The 17,310-nt window shown below is 43.1% G+C and overlaps 1 protein-coding gene across 1 annotated transcript; it reads left to right on the top strand.

Annotated features, from left to right (window-relative positions):
• Window positions 1-11,485: 11,485 nt before the first annotated feature.
• LOC310780634 (tetraspanin-1-like) lies at window positions 11,486-12,184 on the top strand (the record flags this gene model as incomplete). Its single annotated transcript, XM_083641159.1, has 1 exon — window positions 11,486-12,184. The coding sequence occupies one exon, from the start codon at window positions 11,486-11,488 to the stop codon at window positions 12,182-12,184; it is 699 nt and encodes a 232-aa protein (XP_083497285.1).
• Window positions 12,185-17,310: the final 5,126 nt, after the last annotated feature.

Raw genomic sequence — 17,310 nt, 5'->3', positions numbered from 1 at the left:
GGGAGAGCAGGTGGTTACATGAAAGTGAGTGAGAAAAGGAGAAGATACTGAATAATGACATCACAACAGTATAATCCTAATGTTAATTTAAAATTAAATATTCTTCTAAATATGGATAAAAGTCCCAAAAACATCAAATTTTCTTCGGGCAGCGTCGAGATTCCGTTCCTTACAGCACCCTCTACTTAATAATAGTTCCAGCACGGCTGCGAAAATGTGGTGGCGCGTGTCAAGTGTACATATAATGGCTCTGGGAACGGTCCGGCCCCCGGCCCCTTAGGTTTCTGACAATGTGGCCCCCTGAACAATTGAGTTGAATAGCCCTGTTGTAGAGGGTCGTATCAAAGCACGTGTTGTAGGGGGCGTGGCTGAGCAAGACATGGAGTAAGACGCTTTTCTCAGAGCTCCTGCAGAATCGATAATATTTACGCATAAAAACAGCAGTTTCTGCGTGTAAACCAGCCTAAAAGTTTGTTGATGTCACCATAAAGACACTAGACGTCGAATTATGTGTACAACGTCGACCTGAATGGCGGATAAACTCCAAAAGTTTAGATACGAGGGAAGCACCACACGGCCTTCAACAAGACACACGAGGCGGACGGCTAATCAGAACCAAACCCTATCCACCCCGGTTGGAAAAGAAAAAAGTATGGCGGTCGCTGAAGAGATTAAAGCTGACATATTATCTTCCCTGAAAGGAGAACTTGCCAAAATGATACGAGAAGAACTTAAGAGTGCTTTGGCGGAAGATTTTGCTGGCCTCAAAGCGGAATTACAAGCGGCACGCACTGAAATCGCAAGTAGCAATACCGCAATCCGAGCCGAAGTTAACCAGATGAAGGCAGAGATCCAAGATGTGAAGGGCGGGTTATCAACATGGTCTGACGAAGTGGCTTCGCTACAAACTACAGTGGGCAGCCTTCAAAACCAGGTGATAACGCTAAAAGATCGCTGTGAAGACATGGAGGGCAGAATGAGACGGGGCAATATCCGGATAATTGGCATCGACGAGCGCCCAGACTCCAGCACTCCCGCAGCGGTGTCTAAAGCTTCTGGCATACTCTTCGCGCCCAGCCAAGCGCATAGGGCGCATGGCGATTATGACGACATCGCACGGGGCGTGTCGGGGGGCGAGGCCTGAGCGCAGCGCGGCGCGTCCATGGAGATTTTTCTATCAGCGCATCGGTTTTGCTGCCTGTGCCTGTGAGATCTCCGTGGTAGGCTATCAGCGGATATCTGCTGTGATTGAGTCCTCACCGTCGTAAAGTCACCTTCAAAGCATGCTGTTCGATTATAACGAACTAGTTGTGTGGCTTAGCCTTCCCAAATGTGGAGGGGTCGTTTTTTATAATTTAATACATAGAATTGGGAACGTTACATTCAATTTCATTCAGACTGCCTGGAGCCTGGAGCTGCGCACTGAGTATGTTCTGTTTTGGCCCGCGCAGAGTGCGCGCGCCCTCCTCTGAGCCCCGCCTCCAGCGCGTGCGCGAAGAGTATGCCAGAAGCTTAACGTTATCAAAGAGGTGCTGCAGATGAACCGAGAGGTGAAGATTGACCGCTCACACCGCGCCCTCGCTCCCTGGAAACCAGGAGACAAGCCACGGGTCATAATCGCCAAGCTGCGCCATGACGGGGAAGCCGCGGAGATCCTGAGGAGAGCCCGAGACAAGGCCCCGCTGATTTACGAGGGGAAACGCATCGCAATATTCCCCGACTACACTGCCACCGTTGCCAAGGCCAGAGCCGCATTCACGGACGTGAGGAAGGCGCTGCGTGGACGGAGAGGAGTCCGCTACGGTATACTCTACCCAGCCAGACTACGGATTTCACATAAGGACAAGGACAAAGAGTTTCTCGATGCCACAAAGGCCATGGAGTACGTTCAGAAGACGGTGATTCCATCTACAGAGGCTGAAAACTGAAAGTGTATCCTTAATGCTGTCAGCCTGGCTGTATTGACAGTATAGACTGCCTAAAAGATATGGATGTAGCCACCACGAAGACGCCCACTGTGAACTGATGATTACTAGTGATCTTTCTTTTTCTTATTGCTGTTCATTCTCTAGTAACAGATTAGTGCCTTAAACAAGATTCTATAGAGAAATTTGGCCCTATACTTAATTTAATATATATATATTTTTTTTTTCATTAGGCCATACTTTTATTTTATAACTGAGTCAATTTTGTCCATAATCCTTTCATCTATTTCACTAGAAACTACACTAATAATAAGATATGCTTCACCTGTAAGGGAAAAAATGGTATTGACGGTATAGACTGCGTAGAGATATGGGCATGGCCACCAAGATGCAATCCGGGGAGCTGATGATTATGAGTGACTTTTGTTAGTTTCTGTACACCCTTTAGTAAAATGTCAGTGCCCTAAACACAACACTATGGGGAAATTTAGCCTTATACATCATTTAATATATTTATCTCCCCAGGCCATGTGGTGGATATTAAAAAAAAAAAAAAAAAAAAAATCTAGATTTTCAATATCCTCACCTACGTCAGTAATAATCACACTAATAAGAGAAGCTAACATTCCTGTCTTATCTTACTTTTATTTTACTGTGTAACTCAGAGGGCTAATTTGTCAAGAGGTGCTGTTTGATTTAAAACATAATCGAGTTATGACCTGCAGGAGCCTGAGTGGCTATTGCTGGATTTTCTTTCTCTTTCTATAACCCACAGCACAGTTGAACTCAATCTAAACTGTGCACTTTTGCTGCTTTTCTTTAGTAGCTAGGGACCAGGTCCCAACTTTTGATATCAATGTTGATTGATTGTCGTATTATTTGCTATGTTCTTTTTGTTATGATCCCTCTGTTCCCCAGGGATCCTGTGCGAAACATAACAACAAGGTTATCAACACTTCTCCTTATCCAGATTCCTATTGCCTTTGTCGAAGCTAAACCATCTTGGTACAGCTGTGCCAATTCCTTTTGCCTATTACACTCCTTTTGGTTTAATTATTTATCTCCACTCCTCATAATCCACATATCAATATACATTTTGTATGTGCAAAATACTAGTCTCCCCAGCTCCCAGGATCAGGGGAGGAAAGTAGAAACTACATATTGTAAGCAATGAGCACACTAAAAATTATAAGCTATAATGTCAAAGGTCTTCATAGTCCAATTAAGAGAAAGAAAGTTCTACATCAGCTGAGACAGTCCGGATGCCAGATAGCATTCTTACAGGAAACTCATTTATCTGATACGGAACATGAAAAGTTAAAAAAGTCATGGGCAGATAAAGTATATTACTCTTCGCACCGATCAGGGAGGAAGAAGGGAGTATCCATACTTATACATAGACAAATTAATTTCATACAAACATTGGTACACACAGATACTGAAGGGAGATATACCTTAGTTAACGGATCAATTGACGGCATAGAAGTGTCCCTCATAAATGTATACGCGCCTAATGAAGACGATCCTGACTTCATCAGGACATTATTCAATGTGATATTGCGGTATAGCTCTGGCCTGATATTGATGGGGGGAGACTTTAATTGTGTGATGTCTCAACTAATGGATAGGCAACCTGCCTCTAAAGCTCCACTTTCTAGAATGAGTAAAATGCTCAAACATCAAACTGTAGAAACAGGTCTGGTGGATATATGGAGAAGCAAGTTCCCAAGAGGCAGGGACTTCACCTTTTATTCAAATAGGCACACATCCATACAGAGGTTCTATTAGACTTCCTGGGTAGTTTGGACTGGTCAGATGTCTTTTCTAGCTCCTCAGTGGAGGAAGCGTGGTGCTGCTTTAAAACATTGTTTTTGTCTGCTGTTGATAGAATTGCTCCCCTGAAGACGTCCAGGATCAAAGCCAGGTCAGAACCCTGGGTCAACACTGACATTATTGAGGCTATAAAGGCAAGAAATGTCAGTTTTGGTCACTTTAGAAAACACAGAGATCCCGCCTCTTTCCGCATATTTAAAAAATTGCGAAATGAGGCAAATCAGCTTATTAAGAAAGCAAAGGCAAACTTCTTCAGGGAGTCTATAGCAGAAAACAAAAATAATCCTTCACAACTATGGAAAACCTTGAAACACCTAGGGCAAAACAACAGACTTAGGACAAAAACCATAAATAAGACCCTGATTATAGATGGTACAGTCACATCAGATAAAATTAAAGTTGCAGACTGCTTCAACAGGTTCTTCCCCACTATAGCAGACACCCTGGTAAAGAAACTGCCGACCTTTACAGGGGTCTTTGGTGAGAGCCATGTTGATTCATTCTACAAAAAGATGAACGTTCAGCCAGATGCTTTTTCTTTTACAGAAGTGTCTGAAGGGGAGGTGCTTAAAAGACTTAAGGCCCTAAACCCATCTAAAGCAACCGGTCTTGATAACATCCCGTCCAGCAGTGGCGTTGGAAGTACTTTTAGGTAGGGGGTGCTGCCACCGATTCAACATTGGGGGGGACGGCTGACGGCGGCCATAGGGCGCCAAAAAATTTGACCACTTTGTCGCCAGATTAGAGGAATATTAATATTAAGATTAGACTGTTGTGTCATTATTCAGTCACCTTTTCTCACTCACCTCCATGTCACCACTTGCTCCCACTGCTGTGTTGGAATCCTCATTCTCTCTCCCACCCTTTTTGGACTTTTAGCCATATTTAGAGGAATATTAAATTTTAAATTAACATTAGGATTATACTGTTGTGATGTCATTATTCAGTGTCTTCTCCTCTTCTCTGCAGCATTACTCAATTTACCCTCAGGACTCAGGGACAGTGATAGCCTACCTGCTATTCCTCCGATATATCCAGGGCCGGATTAATAGTACCATGGGCCCCCGGTGCTATTCATTTTCTAAGCTATTCATTTAGCCTTTTAAGGTAGTCATAAAGATTATATCTTCCAGACTGAAATGTTATAACAGAAGTGGAGTATTGGCCAGAATTACATGAACATTTGGACACTTATTCAGCGGGTATTTTGCATGTTGCGTTCAGGTGCACTGTAAACATTTTTTTTTTTTTTTTTTTTTTTTTTACATCTCTTGCCACCAGGGGGTGCTGCAGCGCCCACCGCACCGTGCTTCCAACGCCGTTGCCGTCCAGGTTCATAAGAGACGCAGCTGAAGTCATCTCTTCACCTATAACGTTTATAATTAATATGTCCATAACACAAGGCCAGATTCCTCGTGAATTCAAAATTGCTAAAGTAGCCCCGTTATACAAAAAAGGAAGCAAACTGGAACCAGGAAATTATCGTCCTGTTTCAATTCTTTCTTCAATCTCTAAAGTAATCGAAAAAGTGATTTTTGATCAGATAGACAGTTATCTATCATTGCATAGTCTGCTGTATGAATTTCAATCTGGCTTTAGGAAGTCACATTCAACAGACTCCTGCTTGCTCTATTTAAACGACTTCATAAGGCAAGAGGTGGACTCTGGTAAATACTGTGGGATGGTCATGCTGGACCTTCAGAAGGCATTCGATACTGTAAACCATGATATCCTCCTGTACAAACTCAGGTCCTTGGGATTTAATGGCACCTCCCTCAAATGGGTGGGGTCTTATTTAAAGGGAAGAGAGCAGGTTACCGACGTGAACGGTACCCTGTCCTCCCCTCTCCCCCTACGGTGCGGGGTGCCCCAAGGGAGCATATTGGGTCCACTCTTTTTCCTTATTTATGTAAATGATATGAAGTCGGCATGTGACTGCGACCTGTTTCTCTTTGCGGATGACTCGGCTCTCCTGGTCTCCCACAAAGAGAAAAAGGAGGTAGAACTTATCCTTAGTAATGAACTCCAGAAAGTAAGTACATGGTTAGTAGATAATAAATTATCTCTCCATCTAGGAAAAACTGAGTCAATTCTGTTTGGCTCTAACGCCAAACTTAAAAAATCCCCTGGCTTCACCATCACAGTCGACAATGTGACCGTCGAAAGCAAGGAGGAAATTACATATCTCGGCAGTATCCTGGACAGTAAAGTATCGGGAGAAAGTATGGCTTTAAAAACCATCTCCAAAATAAATCAGAAAGTGAGATTCCTGGCCAGACTTTCCTCCTTCCTAGACGTAAGTACTCTAAAAATACTGGCGGGCGCTTTGATACAATGTCACTTTGATTATGCATGTACTTCCTGGTTCACCGGCATCACCAAGGCCCTCAAAAATAAACTTCAAATATCTCAAAACAAACTAGTACGGCTGTTACACTCTCTCCATCCCAGAACCCACCTCCTGCCTGGCCATTTTTCCAGCCTCAGATGGCTCAGAGTGGAGGAAAGAGTGAACCAAATCAAGCTGTGCCTGGTCCATAAGATCTTGCATAATATGGTCCCGAAATATCTCCAAAATTATTTCACCAAGGTAAATGACGTTCATAACTACTCCACCAGAGGGAGCTCCCACAATGTTGTCCCCATTAAATTTAAGAGCTGTATGAACAAAAACTCTTTCAAATACTCAGCCGGGCTGTTGTGGAACAGCCTTCCGGACAGCCTGAAGATGATTAACACCTTGAGCAGCTTTAAAATCGCTCTCAAAATCTGGTTCATGACTGGTGCGGGTATGTAAATGTAAATATTTTTGAGTATTGTTAATTTATAGCCTGTTTAAAGTTATTTTATTTATTTTAGTCAGATTGGTTTTTTAGCCTTTTTAATGTGTTCTTTATTTTCGGGATTGGGTCCTGTTTCAAATGTCTTTTTATATTGCTTTTGTTAAAACTGTTTTAACATCTTAAATGGTTTTTTTAATAGTCTATAGGTGGAAGTAGTTTTATGTTTCTTTATTGTTATGTCTGTTTTTATGTCGGTCTGAGTCGTCTGTCCGAGACCAAGGACCACAATGGAAACAAGTCCTCGGACTTTATTGTGTTTTTATCCTTGATGGTGATGTATGAGTGGCCTTTATATTTTTGTGTATGATGTGCTTTACTTTTGTCATTCATCGAATAAATCAATCAATCAAAAACCTACTCAAGGATTGATTATTTCTTCACCCCCGAGGCAGAATTGCATAGGATTACGAACATTGAGATATTGCCTATTACCATCTCTGATCATGCACCCCTCGCATTAAAATGGGATATAGGCCAGAGACCAACTTCAAAACAATGGAGACTTAATGCATCCCTTCTCAATGATAAAGAATTTACCACCCTCATTACAACAGAGCTCAAGAAATATCTAGATACAAATACCTCACCTGAAACATCACCCCTTATACTGTGGGATTGTGCTAAAGCATATATTAGGGGCCATATTATTTCCTTTACCTGTGCTAGGAAAAGAAAGAGGGAAGCTAAACAGCGAGAGTTAGAGGGAAAAATAAAAGAGTTGGAATATAAACATAAACAAACCGCATCTATTAGTCTCACAAACAGCCTAATCACAACTCGTAGAGAACTTAATAACCTGCTATCAGAAAAGATTGAAGGCAACTTAAGATTCACTAATCAAAGATATTACGAATTTGGCAACAGGGCAAGTAGACTATTAGCGTTTAGATTGAGAAAACAGCAATCGGCTAATATAGTACAGAAAATAAAATACAAGACACCTTTATCACAAAACCAGATAAAATAGCAGAATCCTTCGCAGAGTTCTACAAATCTTTATACAAGAACACGGACACTTGTTCTGATGATGCAAAACTCGCTGAATATCTAAATCACATCAAACTATCTGAATTAACAGAATCAGCGGCTAAAGAGCTAGATGAGCCAATTACATAATGGGAGATCAAGCAGGTGATTACAACACTTAAAAATAATAAAAGTCCGGGGCCAGACGGCTATATTAATGAATTTTATAAAACTTTCAAAGACTTGTTGTCTCCCCTCTTGTTAAAAGCATACCATCATGCATTAGAGTCAAAAACTATGGCACCATCTTGGACAGATGCAACTATTGTAGTTATACATAAAGAGGGTAAAGACCCCACTGAATGTCAGTCCTATAGACCAATATCACTTCTGAACACGGATTTACGTATTTTAACAGCAGTCTTGGCCAGACGAGTTAATAGGATAATCACTCAAATTATTCATCCGGACCAGACTGGATTTCTCACTGGAAGATATTATGGCGATAATTTACGACGTTTACTGAATATAATATCCCATCAAAAACATAAGAATTCCGAATCAATGATTTTGTCTTTAGATGCTCAAAAAGCATTTGACCGAGTGTCATGGCAATACTTATTCCAAACATTGAAACGGTTGCAATTTGGCCCTAACTTTATTAACTGGATACGAACACTCTACTCATCCCCGCACGCCGCTGTTAAAGTCAATGGTTGTAGATCAGATAGATTCACGCTAGAGCGCGGCTGTAGACAAGGCTGTTCTTTATCACCACTATTGTTCGCGATTAGTATCGAGCCACTAGCCCAGCTCATCAGAGATGATAATAGTATAAAAGGAATTATTATAAACAAAGAAGAGCATAAATTATCACTCTATGCAGACGATGTACTATTATATATCACAGAACCTGCAACAACAATACCACATTTAAAGGAGCTTATCTCTAAGTATGGGTATCATTCTGGATACAAGATAAATGTGGACAAAACCGAAGCGATGGATGTCAATGGCAGGATTCCACAAAGTGTTCAACTTCAAAGTGGATTTAAGTGGCCTAAAGAAGGTATTAAATATCTTGGCATATATATACCCCCATCTCTACAGAATTTATATGAGGCTAACTATAATAAAATAATTCGGCGTATTAATAGCGATTTGGAACGATGGGATATGCTTCCTCTTTCTCTACTTGGTCGGGTTGAAAGTATCCGTATGAATGTCTTGCCCAGACTACTTTATTTGTTTCAAATGCTGCCTATAGAAATTCCGAAATTAACTTTTGACTATCTGGACAGAATAGTCTCGAAGTTCATATGGCAAAAAAAGCGCCCTAGAATTCGACTTAAAACACTACAACTATCTAAGCCAAACGGAGGACTCAAACTTTCAAACTTAAAATATTATTACTGGGCGGCACAAATGAAGCCCTTGATAGCGTGGATTCAGGGAGGAGGTGTGCACTGAGGCACACCTAGCTACAAATTCAAACACATGGAGGGAATTTAAATGGAAAATAATCACTAGATTCTTTAGAACACCAGAAATTGTAGCCAAAATGGGTCCTTCACTTTCCAGCTCTTGCTGGCGAAATTGTGGAGCCGATATGGCCAATCACACACATGTATTCTGGCTATGTCCTAAGCTAAATTTATTCTGGGGAGAGGTATTTGACGCCTTAAAAGAGGTCTTCCAACAAGATATACCGCGAGACCCCACAGTGGCACTGTTAGGGGTAATACCTGAAGGCCTAGGCGGGACGGCCAAAAAATATCTTTTAAATATACTGTTAACTACAGCCTTAAAGTGTATTACTATAAGATGGCTGAAACCAGATCCCCCCACATATAATATATGGATCCAAAAAGTGTGGGATATTTACCAGATGGAGCAAATCACGTACACACTAAGGCTTCAGAAACCAATTTTTGTTAAAAGATGGGGGCCTGTCATGGCTCTAATAATGCAATGACTACCCAATGCTGTACGCCCCCCCTAGTCTAATCTCCATTCTCTTACACATTTCTGATAGATATCACATACATACATACATACAATCATTAGTTCCCCCAAAGTAAATTTCTCTCTTCTCTCTCTCTCTCTTGCTCACCTCCCTATCTATGAAGCACAAATCATAAGTATAATAGTAATATAGTATAATAGTATAATATATTAAGCAAATTATGCATATGTCCAGCAGGACATATGTATAATTTCCAATTTCCATTCTCTCACACATTTTTTTGATAGATATCACATACATACATACACACTAGTCCCCCCGATGTAAATCTCTTTCTTTCTCTCTTCTCTCTCTCTTGCTCTTCCTATCTATGAAGCGTTGCTGGACATATGTATATGTTGGAGTGGAGGTTTATTTTATTTTTTTATTTGTTTGTCTTCAGGCTTGGTGTTCATTATTATTGTCATTACAAAGCTATGAGTGTGTATATACAATGATAATGTGTACAAATAGCACACTGCTGGAAAAGGAAAAGGAAAAAGTAAACAACTGTAATCGAAGGAATACAATGATGTACAATGTTGATGAAAACCAAATAAAAATTAAGTTAAAAAAAAAAAAAAGCACGTGTTGTAGAGGGTCGTATCAAAGCACGTGTTGTAGAGGGTCGTATCAAAGCACGTGTTGTAGAGGGTCGTATCAAAGCACGTGTTGTAGAGGGTCGTATCAAAGCACGTGTTGTAGAGGGTCGTATCAAAGCACGTGGCCGCTCAAAGTTCATCAAGACACAGACATAACACTGCACTTGTTAAATGCCCTTCTCCTTGATATAGTCAACAAAGGGTCCCCAAATCTTTGCCAACCATTTTAAAAGAGTGAAGCGATGGCTGATGAGCTGCTGACAGCCAAACATTGTCTAACTGTCTTTGTTAATTGTAGTTTCTGTTCATGGTGTATGTATTGTGATGTTGCTGTTTTATGTCTTGGATGGGTCGTGCTTAGCCTGGTAAACCAGCCCGTCACGTGAACTCACATTTTATTTGGTTCTGCGTGACGGTCTGGCCCCGACACCAGTGGGGGGGTTTTAGCAGAAGCGGAAGAGCGGAAGAGCCAATCAGCGACCCGACCCCGCTGTGATTGACAGCGCAAGTTGGCCAATCAGGAACGCCACTAGCACTGCACTAACAAAACAGTAATGGCCGCCTCCTTGCCTGATCGTCTCGAGGAGTCATGTCAGCGTTTGTCTAGTTTAAACAGCCATAAAGTGCAGTTATTGCAGAAATAGACTCAATAACAACAATTAAACAAGTACAGTAGTATCGCCGCAACCGCAGAGTTTCTCGCCGGAAAATATGTTTTTGCCATTCTCCCGAGTGGATTTGGGTTTGACTGGATCCGACGCTGATTGGCTGAAGGAGTTGCCCGCCCCTGCTAAGGACTGGGTGAAGAGTTGGGGTCAGACCGTCATGCAGAACCAAATGAAATGTGAGTTCACGTGATGGGCTGGTTTACCAGGCTAGGTAAGAATGAGAAGTGTGCAGTATGATGTCATCAGTGATGTCAACTCGAGCAATTGTGACGTCATCAGTGAGTGATGTCATGATGTCTTGTCCAACTCCCACAGGGGGTGGTCCTAGTACATAGAATTGGTAATGTCACAATGTCTATGACATCGTCAGTGGGTATGACCACTGGCCAACACTTGGTTGTGGGGCATGACAACATCAATGGTGGCCAGAGTGATGACATCATCATTGGCATAAATTAGCATAAACTGATGATGTCATCAGTGACGTCATAAATCATTCCCTGCAGAGGCTATAAGTAGTACAATTTTGTATTTATTTTTTTACCTCACTATGTGTTCCTGTGTTCTCAAAATCACCTTTTTCGTCTTCAATTGCTGCATTTTCGTGGCAGGTGCAGCAATCCTGGCTGTTGGAGTGTGGATAATGGCGGACAGGACCACTCTGCTAAAAACAATGCATGATGTGTTTGTCGTCGACGACGACGACGCTACTGATGAAGCTACTCGCAAATTAGTATTTTCAGCGTTAAAACAAATTGTGAAGGTGAACTACGTGGCCTACGTGCTCATAGGCTTAGGCGCCATGCTGCTGGTCATTGGGTTCCTGGGCTGCTGGGGCATCATCAAGGATCGCTCTATGCTGCTGACGTACTTCGCCATTGTGCTGATCATCTTGGTCGCGGAGGTTGCCGGAGCGCTGGCGCTGTTCATCTGGAAGGACGAGGCAAGGGCCATTCTTGAGAAGCAGACCGGGCCTGTTGGGGATATCATCAAAAAGAGGTATGGAAGAGAGGATTCTACAAAAGGCGATCTAGCCTTTAAACAATTATGGGATACCATGATGGAAAAGATAAAGTGCTGTGGATACAGAGACCATAATGACATTTTGGAATCCCCGTTTTACATACAAAAGAAAGAGTACCCACCCCCATGCTGCACCGATAAAAAGAATTGTGGCGCAACTCTCATTAAAACAGGGTGCTTCGACAAGCTCCTGAGTTCGTTAAAAGACAAGGTCACGGTCATTGGTGGCGTGGTGCTGGGCATCGCTGCTCTGGAGATCGCAGCCATGGTCGTTTCAATGACCATCTACAAGGACCTTGGCCATGAAGGCAAGGATTAATGCACAGGATGACCGAGGCTGCAGCCCGGGGGTCCTCGTGTGCAAGCAGGCAGACTACTGGGCCCCCTTTTTACAACGACGCCCACGGCGGAAGTAATGACCCAACCCACCATGCTGCAATGCAACCGCCACCACGAGTCCATGCAGTGAATCTGCAACATCTTTGAGGACTGACGAGCGCTTTGTGAAGCTGCTGCAGCTGATAAGAGGACAACACTGTAATGGTTGCGGCTGTGTCGCTGCTCTGGACATTGCAGCCATGGTAGTTTCAATGACCCCGCTACAAGGAGATTGGCAGCAAGCAGGCACACGGGTTAATGCACAGGATGCACTATTATTTTTCGGTTGGGGGGGGGGGGGGGGTTTGCCTGTATTTGACAGGACAGTTTGCAGGCGGGAGGGGTGGGGAGAGGGGGGATGGCCTGCGGCGGGGGGCCGGGATTCGAACCCGGGTCAGCCGCATGAAGGACTAAGGTGAGCCACCGGGGCGCCCCAGTGTTTTGCTCAATAGACCTTATTCGATCGACGTCACTCACGTACTGGCACGCCCACCGGCGCCATATTGTCGACATAACGCAGCAGCTCTCAATTGACAGCCTATGTGGAGCAGCGTTTATAGGAAGCTAGCCGTTGTTAGCGTTACCTGTATCGTTCCAATTGTGTTCGGATGGTGACCTGCGTTACACACGGCTGTAGTAATGACAGCAATAAAGTCCCCGTGGTTTGTTTCTATCTCTACCGTCCTCAGACGTGAAGGGAGCGAGACTGAGGATACGTCAGCAGCACAGGAGATGTGTGGATAGTTAGGAGAGACAGGTGAAACTTTCTGACAGCTCCTCACAGCAAAGTCTGTTCACGTCGTTCTTTTGTTTATTTATTACAGGCATTAATGGCTGCCGTCCGCAGCATACAAATAACAACTGTGGGGTTTTTATTTGTGTCATTAGCATCGCTATTTTGTAATGGAACAGAAATGACAATAAGGATGTTACTAGTTGTCAGCTGCAGCGCTGTGTGCGCGCAGGACGGTATGTCAACAATATGGCGCCGTCCAGGGTTAGCGAATAAGGTCTATTGATGGATGGTGGATTGTGCGTCTTACTGATGACATCACTGATTTCATCACTCACTCGTTAATCATTGCACCGGTCCTATTTATAGCCTCTGCAGGGAAGGAGTTATGACGTCACATATTGATGGCATCAAAATTGCTAGTGACATCAATGATGATGGCACAATGTCTATGACATCACTGAGATTTCACAATGTCTCTGGTGACCTGGCCACAGGGCGGACTGTATGACGAGTGATGCCATACCCAATGATGATTTAACGTCCCATAATGGTGAGTGGAGCGATGTCGTCATCATTGTCGAGTGGTGACTGATGATGTCATACCCACTTCTTCTGTGGTGTTTTATGGCAGTTGGCCGGTCATTACTTATGATGAGTCATAGTAGACATTGTGACACCATCAGTGGCCGGGGAGAGGCGGCGAGCCGGCGACCCACACAAACATCCATCAACTGAGCATGTCATACCCACTGATCATGTCATGTCCCATAATTGTCAAGTGGTAGCCAGAGCATGCCTGGCCTGGTGGCCAGTAGTGACAGATGTCATAAGTGCCTTTTAAACATGGAGTCTGGATCATGTCAGGCTAGAGCAGGATATTTTCAGGTTTTACCTTTTTAAACATGAGGGGTCTTTGTTTAGAAACAACTGGATATGAGCCGTTTTTTCTGCCAGTGGGCGGGGGGGGGGGGGGGGGGGGGGGGGTGGCGGTAGCATGTATCGATAACAAGAAATGTGATAGGAAACAGCTTTAGCGAATTTTTAACCAAACTCCATTCAAAAACATGCCGTTTTAACAGAGGGTCCATTCCTGGCATTGTGCCAAAAATGAGGCGGTCAAAATAGTGGTCGCACCGTTGTCAATCACTGTGGGTGATTTATTTTACAAGTGGCATTCAAGTCATATCTGACTAGTTTTAAATTTATTTCTCCCCACAAAAGTTAGGCTAGGCCTAGCCTATATGTCTCGATATAGGCTATCAGTCAGTCAGCTCCTATCCTCTCCGCAGTGTGGACGCACAGTCACACAACACTGCCTGCCTCAAATGGCTGCCTCACACGTTAGCGACAAATCAAGAGACTTCAAAAACATGCCGTTTTAACGGAGTCCATTCCGTCAACGAGGGGTGGCAATGTGCCAAAAATGAGCGCGATTGATTTGATTGATTGATCACTAGGCCTATGTCTCACTTTTTCTGACATGGATCAGCAGCGCAGCAGTAAGCTGTCTCCTCTCTTTGGTGTGATGCACGGACCTGCCTGCCTGCATAGCCGAAGCGCGTTGGGATCCCTAGCTCTACCAAACAATTCAAAGCCGTTTGCAGCACTTGAGGAAACCGTGAGTTTGCTCGTTTAATTCGTTAATATAAGCGATTGCCCAAACGATTCATTAATTAATAAACTAGTGAACGTGAAGTGAAGTGAAGTGAGTCACGAAGAGCCACACCCGCCCACTCAGACGGATCTGCGGATAATTACCTGCCACTGTTTAACAGCAGCTGCGCTTGCGTGGAAGCGGATCTTACACCGGCGGGCCGAGGTGAATAAGATACGGAGTCGCGGGAGTGCGCGTAGGCCGGCTAATTGTTGTTTAACATGCAGGCCAACCGGCTAGGAGCAGGTTATAATACGGATTCCACTTCATGTTAAGAAGTGGCTATAGTGATGTCATCAGTGATAGCAGTCTATGGAAAATAAGGTTTGACCTTAAACTAATTGCAACATAATTTGTTTTCACATTTTTATGTTCATATTGATGCCCGAAACACTGTAGTAAAAATCCCAGAAAATCCCATTAGTGTATGTTAAAATGAAGTTTTTTCAAAATGGCTGCCATTATTAACACGTTGACTGCCACTGACGTATATATACGTCAAAAAAAATCCAGCGGTTCACTGCCATTGACGTATTAATACGTTAAAAAAAAAATCGATTTTTTCTTTTTGACGGTGCTACGTGGATCAATGCCCCCCGCGTCTCCTATGGAGATATTGGAAGTATTGAATGTGTATAATCTATTTTACCGACCAGCTAGGTGGCGACGGTGCCCTCCCGACAGAGAGAAAGTCAACCAAAAGCAGCCGCCTCCCGCGGCTGCTTCCTCCATTCTCAAGGAAATGGCTTGCCGATTTTACAGTCATCAGTCACCAGACTCGCCGCTCTCGGGCCGCGCCAGCAGCAGCACACAGGGGATTGCAAATTTGCATAAGCCTAGAGTCGCACGGGGCTTCATCGGGGCTCTCAAACCCAAGAGACGAGTGAGACCTATCCACACTCGCTGCCAGGGAGGGAGGCTGCTCAAACTCGCTGCCAGGGAGGGAGGCTGCTCGAACTCGCTGCAGCAGCAGCAGCAGCAGACCACTCGCTTGTGACAAACGCAGGCTGAAAGCCACTAGACACGCCCACGGAGGGAGGAGTTGAAGGAGAGGGCGTTCGGAACTATATTGTTTGGATGTCTGATCTCTCACTGATGCCAAAAATAAATGGTTAAAGTGACTGTTCTGCCTGTTTGATTGAATTTCACAAAACTGCGATTATCTCAGCTTTCACTCTCAGACAGCTGAAACCATGCTGTACTCAACGGCTAATATCTACATAACTACTAACTCTACAAACTAACTCTTTTAGACAGAGAAAGCACACATTCTATTAGTACTTTTCTGAACTTTGTGTTCACAAACTCCAAGCAGAAAAGAATCCTCGGCTCTTTTAAAATGAGCCAGAATCCTCAAAAAACGGCCTGGCAGAAGCTACCTACAGCAAAAAAAAAACGGCTGGCAGTCAATGTGTTAAAGTTTTTGCCATATCTTGACTCCAACTAGACCTAGAATTACAAATTTGGTGTCTATTTCCACATTCTTTGGGGCAAGGAATCCACAGAAATGGTTGTTGAGTCTAAGTAGAACAGATTGTTTTCTCTTATGTAAGTATGTAGTCATAATACAACATGGCATTTCTCACAATGTTAGCTACAACTTCGTATTTGTTAATCATACACATTTTGGGTGATACCCACTCCCCTTGAGCATATTGAAGTGCTTGCCATTTAAAACAAAAAGCCCGACTGCAGCCAGGTGGAGGTAGGTTCAGCATGCTAAAGTCATCCCTGCTGTGGCGTTAAAACCTCTTTTTTTATTTTTTTCCTTTGTAAATAAAAAATATTAAAACATAACGGCATTAAAACCTCTTGGATGAACAGCTGGTCCTTTATGTGCAGAGGAGGTTTCATGACTGCAGAGCCACCAAAAACTCAGAACCCATTCCGACAACAACAACAACAACAACAAGACAACAAAACCAACGGGAGGAAAAAAACACTTAACGTCCCTGAAAAGCGAACACAGGAAGATGGTGAGGTTTTTACCCAATAGCGGTGCGATGAAACACACGTTAAGAAAATACCGGACAGGAGGAGTCCTTACACACAATGCATTTCAAGGCAGAAGAACAGGTTTTATTGTTAAAACACACCAACAAAAATAAGATATATTCTCATTAATGATAGTGATAGAAAACATCATTAATTTGATAACTGTCAACTTTGTCTTATTAATACACCTGGTCGATACAGCATCTTAACCTGAACCTGGGTATAGAGTGGTGTTGGGCACCACACACCAAACAGACCCCAAGATCTTCCTTCAAGGCCTCCGCAATAGTCGAAATCAACATCACGGTATACATCACAATATGGCTCACATAAGCAAAATCTTGTTCTATCCAGGTGAACTGAATGGTAATGTTAGGTGTGATTTTGGGTCAAATTAAAAGTATTCAGAGTACAAATCTGCTCATCAATTTAGACTCAGAATCACCACATCATCACAATACAATTGCAATGAAAGACGATAAACGATCATATTGATTTATCGCCCAGCCCTACTTCCTTCCCCATTAAACTGATCAATTAAGATACTGTTAGGTGCTAATTGGGTTAGTGCTAGGGATGTCCGATATTATCGGCCTACCGATATTATCGGCCGATATTAGCATAAAGAATTCATATCGGAAAATATCTATCGGTTTTCATGCCATTTTTTTTTTTTTTTAAT

The sequence above is a fragment of the Poromitra crassiceps genome, assembly GCF_964638095.1.
Source record: "Poromitra crassiceps genome assembly, chromosome: 8".
Lineage (NCBI taxonomy): Eukaryota > Metazoa > Chordata > Actinopteri > Beryciformes > Melamphaidae > Poromitra > Poromitra crassiceps.
Note: the sequence above shows the minus strand (reverse complement) of the source record. Positions and strands in the feature narration are given on the sequence as shown.